At 36.8% G+C, this 21,798-nt stretch overlaps 1 protein-coding gene across 1 annotated transcript; it reads left to right on the top strand.

Moving 5' to 3' along the window:
• Positions 1 to 13,852: 13,852 nt before the first annotated feature.
• Positions 13,853 to 21,798, top strand: LOC306639895 (tripartite motif-containing protein 64-like; the record flags this gene model as incomplete). The annotated part of the gene is made up of 8 exons (XM_079103574.1): positions 13,853 to 13,943; positions 15,465 to 15,519; positions 15,847 to 16,261; positions 17,046 to 17,141; positions 17,814 to 18,044; positions 18,754 to 18,776; positions 20,172 to 20,269; positions 21,320 to 21,798. The coding sequence occupies 8 exons, from the start codon at positions 13,853 to 13,855 to the stop codon at positions 21,796 to 21,798; spliced, it is 1,488 nt and encodes a 495-aa protein (XP_078959700.1).

Consider the following 21,798-nt stretch of genomic DNA (forward strand, 5'->3'; position numbering starts at 1 on the left):
ATGAGATGAAAGAGCAAATGCAGGCATTGAATGATCACTCCAATCGACAGTTAAAAGAGAAAATACAGGAAGTAAAAGATCATTTCAATAAAGAGTTAAGAGATATTGAAAAAAACAAACAAACAGAAATCCTTGAAATGAAGAAAACAATAAACCAAATTAGGAACTCCATAGAAAGCATAACCAATAGGATAGAACACCTGGAAGACAGAATCTCAGATATTGAAGACAAAATATTTAATCTTGAAAACAAAGTTGACCAAACAGAGAAGATGGTAAGAAATCATGAACAGAATCTACAAGAATTATGAGACATCATGAAAAGGCCAAATTTAAGAATTATTGGGGTTGAGGAAGGCTTAGAGAAACAGACCAAAGGAATGAACAATCTATTCAATAAAATAATATCAGAAAATTTCCCAAATCTGAAGAATAAAATGGAAAATCAAATTCAAGAGGCTTATAGGACTCCAAATACACAAAATTACAACAGACCCACACCAAGGCACATCATTATGAAAATACCTAACATACAAAATAAAGACAAAATTTTAAAGGCTGTGAGAGAAAAGAACCAAATTACACTCAGGGGGAAACCAACATGGATATCAGCAGATTTTTCAATCCAGACACTAAAAACTAGAAGGGCCTGGAACAACATTTTTCAAACCCTGAAAGAAAATGGATGCCAACCAAGAATCTTAAACCCAGCAAAACTTACCTTCAAATTTGACGATGAAATAAAATCCGTCCATGATAAACAAAAGCTAAAAGAATTTACAAAAAGAAAGCCAGCATTACAGAACATTCTCAGCAAAATATTCCATGAGGAAGAGACGAAAAACAAAGATGCAAATCAGCACAGGGAGGAACTATCCTAAAGGAATTGTCAAATAAAGGAGGAACCAAGTCGTGTCAAAAAAAAAAAAAAAATGAGGCAAATGACCGGGAATGCAAATCATATTTCAATAATAACTCTGAATATTAATGGCCTGAACTCATCAATCAAAAGACATAGACTGGCAGATTGGATTAAAAAGAAAGATCCAACAATATGTTACCTGCAAGAGACTCACCTCATAGAAAGAGATACCCATAGACTAAAGGTGAAAGGATGGGGAAAAACATTCCATGCACATGGACTCAGCAAAAAAGCTGGGGTATGTCCATTCTCATTTCAGATAATGTGGACTTCAAACCGAAGTTAGTCAGAAGGGATAAAGAAGGTCATTTCATACTGCTTAAGAGAAGTATAAATCAGCAAGACATAACAATCATAAATATCTATGCCCCAAACAGTGGCTCATCCATGTATGTCAAACAAATCCTTCTCAATTTCAGAAACCAAATAGACCATAACAAAATAATACTAGTTGATTTTAACATGCCCCTCTCACCACTGGACAGATCTTCCAAACAAAAATTGAACAAAGAAACCATAGATCACAATAACACAATCAATAATTTAGACTTAACTGACATATATAGAATATACCATCCAACAAAGAGAAAATACACTTTCTTCTCAGCAGCACATGGATCCTTCTCTAAAATAGACCATATATTATGCCACAAAGCTAATGTTAGCAAATACAAGAAGATAGAGACACTACCTTGTATTCTATCAGATCATAATGGGTTGAAATTAGAAATAAATGAAAGAGTAAAAAACAGAAACTACTCCAACACCTGGAGATTAAACAATATGCTATTATATGATGAATGGATAACAGAAGATATAAGGAAAGAAATTAAAAAATTCTTAGAGGTAAATGAGAACAAAGAAACATCATATCAAAATCTCTGGGATACTACGAAAGCAGTACTTGGAGAAAAATTTATTTCATGGAACGCATTCAATAAAAGAAGAAAAAAATCAACACATAAACAACCTAACACTACAGCTCAAAGCCCTAGAAAAAGAAGAACAGACCAGCACCAAAAGTAGTAGAAGACAGGAAATAGTTAAAATCTGAGCTGAAATCAACAAAATTGAAACAAAAGAAATAATAGAATAAATTGACAAAATAAATAGTTGGTTCTTTGAAATAATAAATAAAATTGATAAACACTTAGCCACACTAACAAAGAGAAGAAGAGAGAAAACCCAAATTACTAAAATTCAGAATGAACAAGGAAATATCACAACAGACATGATTGAAATACAAAACATAATTAGAAGCTATTTTGAAAATCTATACTCCAACAAAACAGAAAACCTCAAAGACATCAGGAAGTTTCTAGAGACATATGAATTACCTAAACTGAACAAGGAGGATATACACAACTTAAATAAATCAATTTCAAGCAATGAAATAGAAGAGGTCCTCAAAAGCCTACCAACAAAGAAAAGTCTAGGACCAGATGGGTTCTCAGCAGAGTTCTACAAAACCTTTAAAGAAGAGCTCATTCCAATACTCCTCAAAGTATTCCATGAAATAGAAGAGGAGGAACCCTCCCAAACTCATTCTATGAAGCCAATATCACACTGATACCACCTAAACCAGACAGAGATACACCGAGAAAGAAAATTTCAGACCAATATCCTTAATGAACATCGACGCAAAAATTCTCAACAAAATTTTAGCAAATCACATACAAAAACATATTTAAAAGATACTACACCATGATCAAGTGGGTTTTATCCCAGGGATGCAAGGTTGGTTCAACATCCAGAAATCAATAAATGTCATTCACCATATCAACAGACTAAAAGTTAAGAATCACATGATTATTTCAATAGATGCAGAAAAAGCATTTGATAAAATACAGCACCGCTTCATGCTCAAAACACTAGAAAAAATAGGAATAGTGGGAACATTTCTTAACATTGTAAAGGCCATTTATGCTAAGCCCATGGCTAATATCATTCTAAATGGTGAAAAACTGAAAGCATTCCCCCTAAAAACTGGAACAAGGCAGGGATGCCTTCTTTCACCACTTCTATTCCACATTGTCCTTGAAACTCTAGCCGGAGCGATTAGTCAGACCAAAGAAATTAAAGGGATATGAATAGGAAAAGAAGAACTCAAACTATCCCTATTTCCTGATGATATGATTATATATTTAGAGGAACCAGGAAATTCCACCAGAAAACTTTTAGAACTCATAAGTGAATTCAGTAAAGTAGCAGAATATAAGATCAATGCTCATAAATCTAATGCATTTTTATACATAAGTGATGAATCTTTGGAAAAGAAATATTAGGAAAACTACCCCATTCACAATAGCTTCAAAAAAAAAAATACTTGGGAATCAATCTAACAAAAGAGTTGAAAGACCTCTACAATGAGAACTATAGAACACTGAAGAAAGAAATTAAAGAAAACCTTAGAAGATGGAAAGATCTCCCATGTTCTTGGATAGGCAGAATTAATATTGTCAAAATGGCCATACTACCAAAAGTACTTTACAAATTCAATGCAATTCCAATTAAAATCCCAATGACGTACTTCATAGAAATAGAGCAAGCAATCATGAAATTCATCTGGAAGAATAAGAAACCCAGAATAGCTAAAGCAATCCTTCACAGGAAAAATGAAGCTGGGGGTATCGCAATACCAGAACTTCAACAATACCACAAAGCAATAGTAACAAAAATGGCATGGTATTGGCACCAAAATAGACAGGTAGATCAATGGTACAGAACAGAGGACATGGACACAAACCCAAATAAATACAATTTTCTCATTGTAGACAAAGGTGCCAAAATTATGCAATGGAGAAAAGATAACCTCTTCAACAAATGGTGCTGGGAAAATCAGAAATCCATATGCAACAGAATGAAACTAAACTCATATCTCTCACAGTGCAAAAAACTCAACTCAAAATGGATTAAGAACCACGGAATCAGACCAGAGACCCTGCAGATTATTGAAGAAAAAGTAGGTCCAGATCTTCAGCATGTCAGCTTAGGACCAGACTTCCTTAACAGGACTCCCATAGCACAAGAAATAAAAGCAAGAATCAATAACTGGGATAGATTCAAACTAAAAAGCTTTCTCTCAGCAAAGGAAACTATCAGCAATGCGAAGAAAGAGCCTACAGAGTGGGAGAAAATCTTTGCCAATCATACTTCAGATAGAGCACTAATCTCCAGAATGTATAAAGAACTCAAAAAACTCTACACCAAGAATACAAATAACCCAATCAACAAATGGGCTAAGGAAATGGACACTTCACAGAAGAAGATCTACAAACAATCAACAAACATATGAAAAACTGTTCCACATCTCTAGTAATAAGAGAAATGCAAATCAAAACCACCCTAAGATTCCATCTCATCCCAATTAGAATGGCGATTATCATGAATACAAGCAAAAACAGGTGTTGGCCAGGATGTGGGGAAAAAGGTACACTCATACATTGCTGGTGGGTTGCAAATTAGTGCAGCTACTCTGGAAAGCAGTGTGGAGATTCCTTAGAAAACTTGGAATGGAACCACCATTTGACCCATCTCTCCCATTCCCTGGTTTATACCCAAAGGACTTAAAATCAGCATACTACAGAGATGTAGCCACATCAATGTTCATAGCTGCTCAATTCACAATAGCCAGATTGTGGAACCAATCTAGATGTCCTTCAATTGATGAATGAATAAAGAAACTGTGATATATATATATTACTCAGCTATAAAGAATGATAAAATTATGGCATTTGCAGGCAAATGGATGAAATTGGAGAATATCATGCTAAGTGAGATAAGCCAATCTCAAAAAATCAAAGGTTGAATGATCTCTCTGATAAGTGGATGATGAGACATAATGGGGGGTGGGGGGGTTAGTGTTAGGGTTAGTGTTAGGGTTAGGGAGGGGGGCAAGAATGGAGGAAGGAAGGACTGTATAGAGGGAAAAGAGGGGTGGGAGGGGTGGGGGGGAAGGGGAAAATAACAGAATGAATCAAACAACATTACCCTATGTAAATTAATGATTACACAAATGATATGCCTTTATTCCATGTAGAATCAGAAAAACAACATGTATCCCATTTGTTTACAATAAAAAAAAAGAAAAAAGAAAAAAAAAAACATATTCCAGATCAGTTTTCCCAAGGCATCCAGCAAAGGCAGGAGCTCTGCTTGGCACTGCCTGACCCATCTATGAGGTACAGGGAACACATGCCAAGAAATCCTAGCTCAGGAAACTTTCTGGGGCAGCTTAATTTATAATTTTCAGGGTAATTGTTTATTTTAATTAATTAAGAGATAATAATTTTATTTTTTTAATTTTTTGATACACTCTCAACTTTTTGGATTGATCTTGAACTTGAGATACTCCTGACTTTATCTCCAGAGTGGGCATATGCCATTGTGACAGATAGCTGTAATTTGATTATTATTGTAACAGTCGTCCCCTTAATGCTTTGGCTATAACCCTTGTTGTTCTGCCCCTGCAGAGTATTTTTAAAATACTTTTCTTTCTCTTCCTTTCCCCCTGGTCTTCCCTAATCTCAGGGGAAATAGTACTGCCTTTCTTCCCCATCCTTGGCAGAGATATCTGTCCCTGAGTACACACGCACCAAAGGAAGGAAGTGATTCACTCTGTGAGGATGGCATCAGAAGATCTCAGAAATGGCAATCTCCTAAATTAACAAGTGAATTACAACTCCAACAGGAAACATGTGGAATAGAGCCTTTGACCTCTTTAAAAGCCCCCCATTCCTACTGATGGATAGAACTCTTTTGGGACAGGAGTCCCTGTGTTTATCCTTTACTAGCAAAGTGATAGACCTTTTTCCTTATTCTCAAAACTATGTCCTGGTTATTGGATTGATATCAGGGACAAGAACCAAATTTTAGCAACATTATAACAAATGGGCAACAACAATGGAAAAAAATGAGAAATAGTTTCTTTATTTACTGATTTTGAGAAATAATGTTTTTAAAAGGAATAGCTCATATTCCCACTCTATCAAACTTGATCTTTAAATCTGGGTGCCTCTCTATCCTGGCCTACTTCACACCAAGATCCAGTTGTGGCAACATAAAGGTTTTAAAGAAATGAGAATTCTCACCTGATCTTTTAGTCTTCCAACATATGTATATGTACATATACAATTCACAGTCTCGTATGTATTGAGAACAGGGCTTTCTAGAATGATCTTGGATTAAAAAAGCACAGCTGCACTCTGGGGGCCCATAACTGTTAAACCCAAGGGCTTTATTTCCAGTTCTTAATCAATTTTTCTAGCACCATCCTTTCTTCAGTAAGTATAAAAATCTGTATTTATTAAGAAAATACTGCTTGGGCCAGGCATGGTGGCCTGTGTCAGCCACTCAGGAGCCTGAGGCAGGAGAACGACAAATTTTAAGCCAGCCTTAGCAATTGAGTGAAAACCCAGGAATTTTAGCTAGCCCCTGTCTTATATTTACAAATAAATGAATAATAATAATAATAATAAAAGGCTGGTGAAGAGGCTCAATGCCTAAGTGCCCCAGGGTTCAAATCCCATTACCAAAAAAACAAAATTAAAAACCAGATTAAATTGAATTTTTAAAAATAATGAAATAATAAAGAGCTGGGAATGTAGTTCAGTGGTGAAGCATCCCTAGGTTAAAAATGAAGAAGAAAAAACAAAAAAGGAAGAAGGAAAAAACAAACTACTATATATTTTCCCAAAGTATTTATAAAGTTGCTGCAGGGGTCATGAGAGTAAATTTATTTAATTTTATTATTTTGTTTTCCAGTATTTTACAAAATGCTGATGATTAGTTTCTGCTTGTTGTGTAATTGCAAAGTATTTTCTAAATATGTTTCTGCATTGTTTGGGATTAAACAATGGAAGGTTCATTTACAATTTTCAAGGCTTTTAAAGCTAACTTTTAATTCTGCCTAGAGAAATAAGGACCACCTTTCCCTGAGAAAATCTACTCAAGACCCTTCCAAGGTGGACCTGAGAGCTGATATCGGAGTGAGAGGAAAGTTCAGATTTATTTCACTGTCCTTGGAACCTTCACTGGTATCTACTGCCACCATACAAATGAGAATAAAATAGGACTGTTATATGGCAATGTTCTCGTCAAGCCCTGATCTGTTAGTTTTTTCCAGTAAATCTTAGAACCAGAGACCTGAAACCAAGATTGGTTGGAAGTTGTGGGTGGGTGGACGGTAGAAGCCCACAATGGGCAATAATTAGGTGTGTGAATTTCGTTTTTCCACTTTACGTGCATGTTTTCACACAGCACTGCGTGCTCTCTTGGGGCTGCTCCTTAATGAATTTCCTTCTGCAGCTCTAACCATGAAGAGCAGTCCAGCTGCGCTGCGTTCCTGCCGCCAACTCTCCCGGGTTCTCCCACCTGACACAGCGCGCGGGCTCGCCTGGGCTCGCAGAGGCATGGTTGTGGTGCCACCACAGCTGTTCTAATGCAGGTGCCCCAAATCCCAGGTCCGCCAGAGGGGCCCCAGTTCTGCCTGCCTTCTGCCCGCCCCTCGAGGCCCGAACCTATCGGTTGCACCCTCCTTCCCACTCTGCTCTGTTCAGTGTGTTTGAAAATTCTGATTCCTTTCAAGCATAAGATGGAGTATCTTTGCATGTGTTTGGACATTTTTTTCATTTCCATTGCCCAAGTTAATTTTCTTTGCTTTGTACAAATTCTTTAAATATTAAAGCATCAGCCTATAAATAGGCTGTGTTGTCTTCTAGGTTGTATTTAAATATCAACAAATCATTTTTATATAGATGAAAGAGGTAGGAAATTGTATTCACAATTAAAAGACTTTCAAAGGGCTGGGGAGATAGCTCAGTCGGTAAAGTACTTGCCTTGCAAGCACAAGGCCCTGGGTTTGATCCCCAGCACAAAAGACTTCCTGAATATTCTGACCAGTGCCTACTTTATAGACTCATTTTATCCCACTCTTGTATCAGGCTCACTCCAGACTGAATGGTTTTGTACAGTCATTTTAACTTACACTTTCTCCCACTTAATTATCCCTCCCCACCACACACTAATCATGTTTTATCTCCAAAGTTCAGATTTATATTTCTTGCAATATTCTGGATACACTACTCAGTATTTAGGACCACAGTGACCAGTATTTTCCTTCATAACACTCAACCTTTTAGAAAGTATGTGATTATTCCTATACCTGTCTATTCAATGAAAGTTAATGTCTAATTGTCTTGGTCTACAATTAGACATTAACTTTCATGAGAGCAGTTAGCTTTCTACACAGTAGCCTCTTTCTTCATGGTCTGTCCTCGATGGCTAGCACATGTTATTAATAAATAAGGAATGAAAGAATGCATTCCAATTTATTAGTCACTGAACAAAATACAGGCTAACCAACAAAATGTCTCTAATTACAGTGCAAGCAGCCCACATTAAAATATCAATATCTAGTAGATATGAATTTAATCATGTAATTTGTGGGAGTGATACTCTTCTTGGAACAAACACAGCATTTATTTATGTATTTAAAAATTTTATTTGGTTCTGCAATTAAATCCAGGGGTACTTAACCAGCTAGCCATGTTCCCAGAACTTTTTCTTTTTTCTTTCGAGACAGAGTCTCTTAAATTACTTAGAGCCTGACTAATTTGCTAAGGCTGACCTGAAGTGTGTGATCCTCTTTTCTCAACTTCTGAGGAGCTACATTATAAACAGGAGCTGTCTCACCTAAACATTAACATTTTAAGAGCCATATAGGGTGGACACCATGGTGCGTGCCTGTAGTTCTGGTTCAATTGAGCACAGGAATTATAGGTAGTGTAAGCAACATAGTGAGACATTTTCAAATATTTTTAAAAAACTGAATACAGCACAGAGGTACATCATTTCACAAACCTTTATAAAATGTATTTTTATATTTTTAATTGACAGATAAAATATATATGCTTATGTACAACATACTTTGAAGTACATACACATTGTGGAGTCCCTATATCTATCTAATTAACCTATATATAACCTCAAATAGTCATTTTGTGATAAGAATACTTAACATCCACCAGGTGGTGCATGCATATAACCCCAGCAACTCAAGAGGCTGAGGCTAGAGGATCATAATATCAAAGTCAGCCTCATCAATTTAGTGAGGCCCTAAGCAACTCAGGGAGACCATGTCAATATAAAAAATAAAAGGGCTGAGGATGTGTTTCAGCAGTTAAGCACCCCTTGGTTCAATTCATGGTACTAATAAATAAATAAATGAGAGGGGAGAGTGTATGAGAGGAGGAAAGAAAGTGGAATGAGACAGACATCATTACCCTATGAACATGTATGATTACAAGAATGGTGTTAATCTACACCGTGCACAACCATAGAACAGAAAAGTTGTATCCCATTTGTGTACAAATAATCAAAATGCAGCCTGTGAAAACAAATAAATAAATAAAAAATACTTGACAAATAAATAAAAATACTTGACATTCACTGACATAGTATTTTCCAAACACACAATATATTGTTATTAAATATAGTTACCATGTTGAACATTAGACCTGTTGAATTTATTCCTCTTAAATAGAATTGTATAAACTTTGATTAACATCATCTACACTCCCATCTCCTTCTCCAAGGTCCCAGCACTTGATAACCACCATTCACACCTTTAGTTATATGAAACTACTTTAATAGATTCCACAGGTGAATCAGATCATATGTGACAGGATTTCTCCTTCTTTTATGACTGAATACTATTCCATTGTATAAATAGTCTACATTTTCTTTATTCATAACTTTCTTGAAGATGAGACATCAACCTTAAGATAAAAATAAATCTATGACTCAAGAGAAACAAAATGATTCTGACTCAAGACCAAAGGAAACCTTAGATTTTGTGTGAAAAGTAAGAGGAAGAGATATTTACAATGACAAAATATTTACAATGACAAAATAATCTTAAACCACATTTTTTAGATCAGGTAAAGGGCTAACTATTATCATGATCATCAATGCAGGAGGCTATTATACCAAGCCAAAAATTAGAGAAGAAAAACAGAAGTTTTTACTGTATCACAGCTGCCCTGACACACACTATGCAACCTTCTTAGAATAGCTTAATTGAAAGAATGCTGTGCTCAATGTTCTGTCCTCCACATGCATTGACAAAATGCATTGACAAAGTGCCAGTGGGTCTAGGTAAGCATTAGTACAGTACTTTGACATAAGTTACCTAAGCAACTGCCAATCAAAGCTATCCATTCTCCACCAAGGCCAACTCTACCAATACTGAGATCAGTGTCTCACTCAGAGTCCAAGGACCCTACCTTCTTTGTTACATCAGGTTAGAATTATTTGCCCTTGGGTCCTCTGATTCTCTTTTATCCCACTGGAGAAGATGTAATGAGCAGCACCTGCACACAGTAGTTCACTGTAGCACAGATTCTCAGTATGAGCAGATTCAGATTCATAACCATAAAAGGATGACTACATTCAATAAATAGCCTCACAACACACTTGCAGAGGTCTCTGTTGCCAGGATCAGCTAAGGACTGTTGTTCTAATTCTTTGTCATAAACTGATTATACAAAGTATAACAAATTTTGTGTCTGTATATAAATGACTTTTAAAATCTTTTAGGATTTTGTTGTCTTAAAGATAGCTAAACATTTATAGGGCACTTACTATGTTCCAGGTAATATAATAATCCTGGTTCATTATACTCAGAACATTTCTGAGGTGCTAATTTATGAATAAAGAAACTAAGCTTTAAAAAGAAAAGAAATTAAGTTTAAAAAAGAAAAATAAAATAAAAAAGAAATTAAGCATGGAGAGAATAAATTGTTTACCTACTAATGTGACTACTTGGTGGAATTATCTCAGAAAATCAAGTACAAAAGCACTTCGCTAAGCTTCTCATTAATCCTTTCCAACTCTGATAACATACAACCAGATGTTACTTAAGACTGAGAACCAGAGGTGGACATGGTGGTGCATGCCTGTAATTCCAGCCACTGGAGAGTCTGAGGCCACAGGATTGCAAGTTTGAAGTCAGACTCAGCAATTGTGTGAGGCTTCAAGCAATCTAATAAGACCCGGTCTCAAAATAAATAATTTTAACAGACTGGGGATATAGCTCAGTGGTAAAGCAAACCTGGGTTCAGTTTCTAGTACCCCAAACACAAACAAACAAACAAACAACAAAAAACATGAAAAAAATTCAGAACAAGAAAAACACTGAAGAGTACTTGAGACTGCTCTATTTGAAGTAGAATTATTCACTAGACTTCTAACATCATAATTTATAATGCTTCATCATTCTTATTACTACATGACTATGGACATATATGTGTATAAATACATAAATAATTATATGTGTGTGTGTGTGTATATATATATATATATATATATATATATATATATATATATAAAATTCTTATTATTACCCCTTCTGCAATTTTTAAAAATCTGTCCATCTGAGTAAGGGCTAATTTTTCTCTTTGAAATTTCCTATGTCACTTTGGTTTTATAGAAACAAAATTTTGGAAGATGCTAAAAAACAAAACGCAAGGTGTAACGTTTACAACTATCCCACTGCCAAACTCCATACCAGTTTTTAAAGAAAGTCCTTAACTGAATTCTGCGACAGGTCTGTCTTTTTAAAACTAAACATTTGTTAAAAGTTGAGTAGAAAAAAATTTACCTAAACTGTTCTGTAGGTTTGAGGAAACTCTATTCCTTAATACTTTTGGTCTTAGGAAAAAAACCCCAGGATCTTCAGCAAACTTTGCAGAAGCTTTACTACTGAGCTGCATTCCCATAGCTGAGGTCAAATGCATGGTACCACCATGCCCAATTATTTTTTTTTTCCACTGCTGGGAATTAAAACCAGGACCTGGCACAATAAAGGCAAGTGTTCTACCTGTAAGTTTTGCTTGGGACCTCATTTTATGATTATTTTGAGAGAGAATCTCACCAGGTTACATAGGCTGGCCTCAAACTTAGAATCCTCCTACCTCAGCCTCCCACGTAGCTGGGAATCATTCCTGGGTTAGGGGGTAACCACACCCAAATCCTTTTTTCTTTTTAAAATCCAATTCTTGTTGAAGGAATTAAAATTTGTCCAGATACTTTCTCTGAAATTTCTTTATCTGCCAGTAGCTCCTTTTCAATCTCAGTAGGTAGAAAATCATGAAAGAAAGAATATTGTAGTGGTCAATCTGTGACCTGTAATTGCAAGAGATTCTAAAATGCTTTTGAGTGGGGAGATTCATTTTGTTTTTTGTTTTCTCTTTTAATTTCATTATTGGGGTTAAATGCGGGGTATTAAATTCATGTTCAGCAAGAATTCTTTACCACTGAGTTACATCTGCAGACTTTTCATTTTATCTTGAGTCAGGGTCTCCCTAAATTGCCCAGCCAGAACTCAAACTTGCAACCCTCCTCCATCAGTCTCCCAAGTTGCATGAACCACCACTGCAGTTCATTCTCTGGTCTTTATTTTCTGGCAGAACTGGGACTATCTATTTCATTCACTATAATTTTATTCCCTATTCTTAGCACATTGTCCTCAGTTAAAACAAAAAGCAAAAATGCCTTCAGTGAACATTTTTTGAGTGAGCAATGATCTAAAGTAGAAAAACAGCCAGGTGTGGTGGCACACACTTGTAATCCTAGTGATTTGGGAGACTGAGGCAGGAGCATTACAAATTCAAAGCCAATCTCAGCAGTTTAGCAAGGCCCTAAGCAACTTAGCAAGACCCTGTCTCAAAATAAAATGAAAAATAAAAATAAATAAATAAATAAAAGGGTCTCTTTCCAAAACCTAAGTCATGTGACCTTTCTTGCTTCTGACCCCAAATCTCATCAGAGTTGTTTACTGCACTTCACAAACGGAATCAGTGTGATCTAATAAATTATTTCCACCACTTTCAGAAGAGGGGGCCCACAGTGGGTGTGGTCTTAGGGGAACCCCAGGCATTTAGGGAGGACACTTGTCTGGGCATTCCTCTACCTCTAAGGAGCAGACTGAATTTTCAGCTGCTGAGCTTTGGAGAACTGAAAGTTACTGCTCACAGTGATACTGAGGAATCTTCCAGAACTTCTTGACCTGAGGTCTCCCATAGCTGACTGGTAAGCTGGGAATTTAGAGTGAAGGCTTTCAAGCTTACTTTATCTCATGAAAACAGTTCAAATTTACTTTTCAGCTTAGTTGAGTTTTGTCCAAGTAAAAAACTACTTGTTATTTTTTTCCTAGTTAAAATGTATATAAGTAGAGCATTTGTAAAATATCTGTAGTGGAAAAATAATCAGGTGTGGTGGCATGCACTTGTAATGCTTGTGACTTGGGAGGCTGAGACAGGATAATTACAAATTTGATGTCAATCTCAGAAATTGAAGAAGGTCCTATGCAACTTAGCAAAACCCTGTCTCAAAATAAAATTTAAAAATAAATTAATAAATAAAGGTTTGGGGGATGTAGCTTGGTGGTAAAGAACACCTGGCTTCTATACCAAGGAAAGAAAGAAAGAAAGAAAGAAAGAAAGAAAGAAAGAAAGAAAGAAAGAAAGAAAGAAAGAAAGAAAGAAAGAAAGAAAGATAGAAAGAAAGAAAGAAAGAAAACAAATCAGAGATTTAAAAATTTAAAAATAGTAAAGGAAGAAAGCAAGTTTTTTTTTAAAGTGAGGGTGTTGGCTGTAGAACAAACTATTATTTAATAAAATAATTGTTTCAGTTAAAATGTCTCTTTGCAAAACCCAAGTCATGTGACCTTTATTCCATCTGACCACACCTCATCAAAGCTGTTTCCTATACTTCATAAATCTAATCAATGTGATCTAATAAATCATTTCCACCACTTTCAGAAGAGTTAGGCCATAGTGGGTGTGGTCTTAGGTGAGCCACAGGTATTTAAGGAGGACTCTTGTCTGGAGCATTTCTCTACCTACAAGGAGCAGAGTGAATTTTCAGTTGATGATCTTTGGAGAAGTGAGAGTTACTGCTCACAGTGAAACTGAGGAATCTTCCAGAACTTCCAGACGTGAGATCTCCCTAGTTGACTCAGGTGAGTTGGGAATTTAGAGAAAAAGGTTTCAAGCTTACTATCTCTCATAAAAAGTTTAAATTTACTTTTTGACTTTTGGCTTTTGTCCAAGTAAAAATCCTACTTGTTTTTTTCCTGGTTTAACCAGAGCATTTATAAAATATTGGTTTCCATTAAGTGATTTGAGTAATTTTGATTCTATTACCTTGTATTTTACTAGATTTGCAGGTCTTAAATAAAATATTTCTGCAGTTTTATCAATTTTGGAAACCATAAAATGCTTAAAACATTTCGTGTATTGTATGCATGTAATAGTCTTTATGCAAATCAATCTAGAAGTGTAATATATAAATTTGAGTGTAAAACCTTGATGTAAAGGTTCTATTTGCTCTCTCTTTAAAAGCTTCAGTTTGCAAACTGGATTTGAAAACTATCCCAATAGATGCAATAAATTTGTAGAAGTTTCCAAGTTGTGGGTACTTGATCACTAGAGAAAAATACGAGAAGCTAAGATGAATTTGATCATACTTCATTAACTGCATCTCCAAACTGAAGAATAGTCTCTAAACTCTAGTATGGAGAGCAAAGCACCATTGTTACCATTGTTAACATATTCTCTCTCTCTAGTTTTTTTTTTTTTTTTTTTTTTTTTTTTTTTTTTTTTTGGTGAGGGTACTGGGGATTGATCCTGGGGTGATCTACCACTAAACTATAACCCCAAATCTTTTTATTTTGAAATGGTCTCAGTAAGGTGCCCACACTGGCCATGAACTTAGTTTCCTCCTGCCTCAGACTCCCCTGTAGCTGGGATAGTAGGCATTCGCTATAGCACTGGGCTCACCTGTTGATTTCTTCAAAATGACAATTGATCAATTGTTGATGATTATTACTGAAGCATGAGTATCCATCATCTCAATATATGAAGGCATTCTGATAGAACAGATCCTGGGGAAAATTATTTTTTTTTAATGAGAAGTGACAGAAAATTTTCACCTTTTGTTTTTCCTTTTCAGTACTGGGGCTAAACTCAAGACCTGACACATGCTAGGCAAATGCTCTACCACTGATTACATCCTCAGTCTTACATTTTATTTTAACTTTGAAAATTTTAAAACTTTACTTATTTATTTACTTATTTATTATTTATACTGAGGAATGAACACAGCGTTGCTCTACAGCTGAGTTATATCCCCAGCCTTTTTTAATTTTTTATTTGGAGACAGGATCTCAATGCTGAGGTTGGCCTCATACTTTTAAACTTCCTGCTTCAGCCTCTTGAGTAAGTAGGATAAGAGGCATACATCAAAATACTCTGCTTGCATTATATTTTTTGAAAGAAATAGTTCAATTAAGATGAGAAGCATGAATTCAACAGTTTGTAGTTTCAGGATTTGGAAGTTGAACACAATACTGATTAAGTCATTTTCAAATGAATTAAACTTAAAACTTTTAACTATCTTTAAGAAAAGTGCATCTGTTGATTGAGAAGCAGAGAGCATAGAAATTTGGAATGAATGCTAACTTTCTCTATATTTGTTACAGTTATTGTGTCAGAGAGTAAAAATATTTTATACGGGCACCGGAGTGATCAGCTACTGTAAGTAAATCTGCTCTCATCCTAATCTTTCTTTTTTGTTCCTGTATTAAACTTGCCCAAATGGTTGAGAAAGTTGGTGTTAAAAATAAAGCTCATGCTCATCTCATTTTGTCATTTGTGTCATAGAACAAACTCATCTTGTCTATATTGTCCATATCTCGGTTTGTACTGCAGGAAGTTAATAGGAAGATTAGGTAAAACTCAAGGGAACAAGCTGGACTATCCAAAGCCCTTTCATATTTCTTATTCCTTTATGAAGACGGAAAAATAAATTTCTCCTCTCTCCCTTTTTCCTCTCACCCCACCCTCTATATATTTTGTTTACAGAAACATGGATTCACATACCTTCCAAGAATTCCAGAGTGAACTCACATGCTCCATTTGCATGAACTATTTCTTAGATCCTGTCACTATTGACTGTGGGCACAGCTTTTGTCGACCCTGCCTCTGGCTCTGCTGGGATGAAGCCCAATCGCCAAGGTGCTGCCCCGAGTGCAGGGAAATAATAGACAAGGCAGTCTTCAGCACCAACATCGTCCTCAAGAAGCTGGCTTCCCTCGCCAGACAGGCCACACCTCGCTCTGACAGCAGCTCTGGGGAGCAGCTCTGCACCGCACACAGGGAGGCACAGGGGACCTTCTGCGATGCCCACAAGAGCCTGCTCTGTGCGTCCTGCTCTGACTCACCCGAACAGGCGGTTCACAGCCCCAGCCCCGTGACATGGGAGGCGGAGGAGTGCAGGGTGAGTGATGGCTGAGAAGTAACTTAGAAGCTGCCGGATCAGAAAGATGAGGACCCATCATAATGAGGCAGATGAGCATGCAGACGGTGGGGGTGGTGATGTTTCAGTGTAAATCTAAAGATGTATATGTACCTTTAATTGTTCAACAGTTTAACATTGTAATCATTACTAAGTTGCATGCTCTTGAATGTTCCCCTAGAATCATTGTCCAAATAACAGGGCATGGGGGCCAGGCCAATAATCCTTGCTATTCAGCAAACTGAGGCAGGAGGATCCCAAGATTGAGGCCAACATGGGCAGTTTAGCAAGACCCTGTGGTATATTTTTTTTATTTTTTTATTTTTAAGGGACTGGAATATGGCTCAGTGGTAGATGCTTGCCTACCATGTGTGAAATCTTGGATTCTATCTCCAATACCAGAAAAAAAATGTAAAAGTAAATGTATTTTCCAAAAACGTGAAATCGTGGCAGCAGTAGAGCAGATGGGCAGCACTAAAAACATGGGCTTCTTTTACCGCAGGCTGGACACTTTCATAGTGAGGTTATGTAAACACTGATTTCTCAGGAAATGGACTGCATTATCTATAGATTCAATTCAAACACTCATGTTTCTGTTGCTTCTGATATCCCAAGTTGTAGAATCAAATTAGATTAATGTGTAAAAATGTGACTCTCTTCTAACTCAAGATTACTGTTCTCCCAACCACTGTTTTTTCCAATACTCATAAGGATCAATCCAATAATACTGTCTTCCCTATCACTAAAGCCTATGGTTATTTTGCAGGAGAAACTTCTGAGGAAAATGGATTCTTTATGGAAAATGACTCAGGAGATGCAAGGTAATCTAAATGAGGAAGTTAGCAAATCACCGTCCTTTCTGGTAAGTACAAAAAGGTTTTAATTTTTTTTATGCAGAATGAAATGATGCTCTCAGCTAAATTTGAGTTATCACTGAGTGATAGTGTTTTCCTATTAGAAAAAGCAGTGGTTTCTGGTAGTATTACAAATGTACTGGCCAATACATGCTAATGTGAACAATGCTAGTATATAGGGTCAATGAGTTATGATTGGTATTCCTAGTCCGAATTTAAATATTTACATAAATCTTCCCAGACATTTAGGAAAGGCAGTACTGAACTACTTAGTTGTGAAGAAGAGAAGGGAAACAGAATTCTACTATGGGCAAAGTGGAGTGTTTTCTAAAATGTATAATATTTTGTTTATGTAAATATTTAAAAATATTTAGAAGAATCAGACAAAGAATAAAAGAAAAGGGAGAAGATTCAAGTAAACGAGGAAATAATGCATAAGAACTCTGGAGAAACATCACAGGGAGATAACCCTGGGACCGCTCAGAGGTCTTGATTTAAGCAGGAGGGTGGCAAGAAACAGAAAGGGCAGTAGACAGCATTAGCACATATTTAAGATACTTTGCAGGCATGAGACAAGAAGTGTATGATGTACTTGCTTGATGTAAGACAATAATATTTGTAGTTTTACATTTTCTTTGAGAGTAAGGACATCTAATCCTTTTAAATGAATATCTCTGCAGGAATATGTGACTTTAAGGAAGAGCATGATTCAAGGCCAGTATCAGATGATGCATCAGTTTCTCTTTGAGGAGGAGCAATTTCAACTGGTGACACTAGGTAGACAAGCAGAGGAGATTTTGCAAGAACTCAGGGACAGCAAAATCAGAATGGCCCAACACAGAGAAAAGCTGAAGGAAATGTACAGGGAGCTGACTGAGATGTGCCACAAGCCCGACATGGAGTTGCTCCAGGTGAGCAGGGAGGGTCCATCCTCAGAGACGGAAGTCCTTGTCTGGGTAGTGTTGCCTGCAGAACCACTATGCTCAGATAAGTGACACGAGCTCCTTCACTCCTGTCATTGTCCAATCACTTGTTTCTGTATATTCTGGTAAAATTGGGAGTTTTTAAAAGCCTTTTAGAAGATAACACAAGACAAAATTTTTGTGTTATCAAGAGTATTATTCCCATAGAGAAATCATTCAAAAACTCAGTGGTCACAGGAAGGTTAACTTTGTTGAGAAAATACTCAATTTTATTTCTCAAATCCATCACCACTCTCTTATCCTGCACAAAAGCAATTGAGGCTTTGCCCCTCTCCTAGGCAAGATGGACAGAATTTGGTATCCAATTTCATGCACTATTTTTTCAAGTAGTTCACCATTTAGTTTTAATTGTCAGACGTGGTCACATCTCTCGTTGGGAATAAGACTGGGAGATGAGGGACATGGGAACCTAAGTCCTGTTGCACCACCGCACAGACCCTTTCTAAGCTCCATCCTCTCAGTGTACATCAAGACCATCTTTCATGTTTACTTTGGGCTTTGTTATTAACATAGCTTCAGGTGATTTCTCAGAAGGGAATAAAAACAAAGTTACTGAAAAGAAAAAAAGAAAACCAGAGGGTATGGAGAAGTATAGTGTTCTCATTATTAACATTATCTTTTTCTGTTTTCTTTTAAGGCCTTAGAGGACGTATTTGAAAGGTGAGTTTTATAATAATGATTTCTGATATATGAGAAAGTTGTTTTCTCATTGAAGAAATGAATGTTTATGTTTTCAATTATTAACATCTTTTTCTGAGGTTATTTAATATTTTGTTTGAAAAGAGGCTCTGAGGTAATATGTTCTTTGTCTCAGAAATTTTCTTCTTATGTGGGTGAATTCAAATATACTTAGAAATGATTTGACATTCTGGGCTTAATTTCACCCATTCATTCTCTTCTCCAGCCAAGCCCCAACAAAGCTTGATAAGGAGATTTTCCTAAGGTATCACAGAGAAGCATCCTGTTCTAGTAAGGTAGAAGGTAGAAAAGACAGAAAAGAGTAATATTTCCTAAGGATAGGAAGGGGAGGGGCCTTCATTCCCATGAGTAGCAATGACCAGATGCCAGATCCCGTTCCATCAGAGCACACCACAGGTGTGGGGAGATCTCAGAGGGGAAGGGCTGCCTGAGAACCCGCAGGATCAGGGCTGCCATACTGTAACAGATCCCCTCAATGGGCAGAAATGATCATAGCTGCTTGTTCAAGGAACATTCCTCTTTAGGAATCAGTGACTCTATCATTGGTGACTTCTGTGAACTGAAGTCCCAAAGGCTTGGCCTGAACTTTTGCTTTTGTAAGATAATCAGGATCTTTTCATTACTCAAGGTGGAGTGAGGAGTAGAGGGAGGGAATGACACTCAATGATTTTTTAAGTTAATAGTGTTTGAAAAGAAGGGGATTTGATTTTATTAATTTTTTTTCTCATACATGTATATAGGATAATAATGTCTGTCTCATTCTACCATCCTTTCCATCCCCACTGCCCCATCCCTCTCCTCATTCCCCTCTGCATCATCCAAAGTTCCTTCATTCTTCTATACACACCCCCCACTATGGATCAGCATCTGCTCATGAGAGAAAACATTCAGCCTTTGATTTTCTGGGACTGGCTTATTTCACTTAGCATGATATTCTCCAGTTCCATCCATTTACCTGCAAATGCCACAATTTAATTCTTCTTTAAGGCTGAGTAAAATTCCATTGTGTATATACATCACATTTTCTTTATCCATTCATCTTTTGAAGGGCATCTAAGTTGGTTCCAGAGTTTAGCTATTGTGAGTTGAGCTGCTGTAAACATTGATGTAACTAAGTGACTGTAGTATGCTGATTTTAAGTCCTTTGGGTATAAACCAAGGAGTGGGATTGGATTTTAATACATTAAATTTAGAAAAAATAGCATATGTCCCTGAGAGTGTTGAATAAAACATATACCTAATTTACCAAAAAGGGAGAATTCTGATGAAATATCTTGGAATAAAAAGTGGTACTTTTGTAATGATCTTGTGGTTTACCTGTGGTTTTGAACCTAAGACTGATGTCATTCTTTACAGGATTGAGTTGGTGCAGGGACAGAAACCCCATCCAGTGAACCCAGAGCTCTCTTCATTGCACATCACTGGAATCCTGGACATGCTGAACCACTTCAGAGGTAAGAGTGAGTCCTCTGGCAGTCAGGCTTAATTGTTTTAGGGGGTTCCTGAGAATCAGCTGCCTACCATTTTTAGTTTTCTCACGTGAAGATGGTATGTGGTTTTCCAAAGTATTTCTATCTTCCTTCCCTGCCTAGTCATAATGCAATAATAAAGACCACACTTGTTAACTTATAGCTCAGATATATATTTTAGTTCTGATATGGAATACAAGAGAGGAAAAGCATTCAAGTATTGTGGTTATTAAGATATACAAAACTTACTTCTCAGAGCAGTAATGGATATTTTGTGTTATTTCAGTTCATTCTAATTTGAAGTTTTAAATATGGTACTGATGGTTTTTAATCTATTCTACATCCCATATACATTTGGGATACACATTGAGCACATAGAAATTATTATAAAATCCAAGTTTTAATGAACAAAAAATGACTTAATTTGCCATAAACAGAGCAATTTTAATACCATCAGATGGATTTCCAATCAACTGAAGGTTGAGTGGTCTGTGAACATGACCCAGCCATGTTATTGCCCCACTAGAGAGGAGGTCTAGAGAGCAGAAGGATGTAACCCAAGTTAGAGTGAATCCATGCTCTCAACAAATAGGGATAAATCAGAAGATTCTTTTCAGTAAAGTGTGCGGATGTTGCTTTCTACCAAATTAATTGATGTTTGATAATGCAGCAGGCAAATTAATTGGAAAGTGATGTCTATTAATGGTATCAAAAACACTCAAGAAAAGTTTTTACTAAAGAAAAAAGACTTTTGGGTGTGTCCTGAAATGAACCATGCAAAAGTAGATATTAAATTACCCCTTCACACAGCACAGGATACCTTTGGTTTTCTTTCACTTGGCACTACAGTGTGAAGATTTCTGGGTGTTACAGAGATGATAGTGACCCTTCTTCATACTTGAGTGCATCTGAACTCTCTCTGTTCTCTACCATTCCTTAGAGGAGGGACAAATAAAGAGATTCCTTGGGTAGACAGCTTTTGCCCCAAGACAGGTAAATGCCTTTTGCTGACCTGATGTTTGTTTTTTCGTGCAGTGAATAATGGAACGATTCAAGGATGGGCCAATCGCTATATGAGCCTTTCTGAGGAAGTTCGAAATATGATATTTGGAGATGATGGTGCAACTGAAGATCCGCAGAGTGTGGAGAGTTATGCTGCATGGGGTGTTGAGGCCTTTACTTCTGGTAGACACTACTGGGAGGTGGATGTGGCAAAGGCCTCCAACTGGGTGCTGGGTGTCTGTAAAGATTCCATGACAAGTGGCAATTATGAAGGGGAGAGAGCTTTTCTCCTATTTTCCTTGAAGAAGAACAACCACTGTAGTCTCTCCACCAACTCTCCACCTGTAACTCATTTTGTGCAAAGGCCTCAGGGTCGGGTTGGGGTGTTTCTGGATTACGACAATGCAACTATGAGCTTCTACGATGTTTGCCGAGGTTCCCTCATATGCACTTTCTTTTCTTCCCCCTTCACTTCCCCTCTGAAGCCGTTTCTCTGCCTAAGTTCCCCATAA

Source organism: Sciurus vulgaris, assembly GCF_902686455.1.
Source record: "Sciurus vulgaris genome assembly, chromosome: 11".
Taxonomy (NCBI): Eukaryota; Metazoa; Chordata; class Mammalia; order Rodentia; family Sciuridae; genus Sciurus; species Sciurus vulgaris.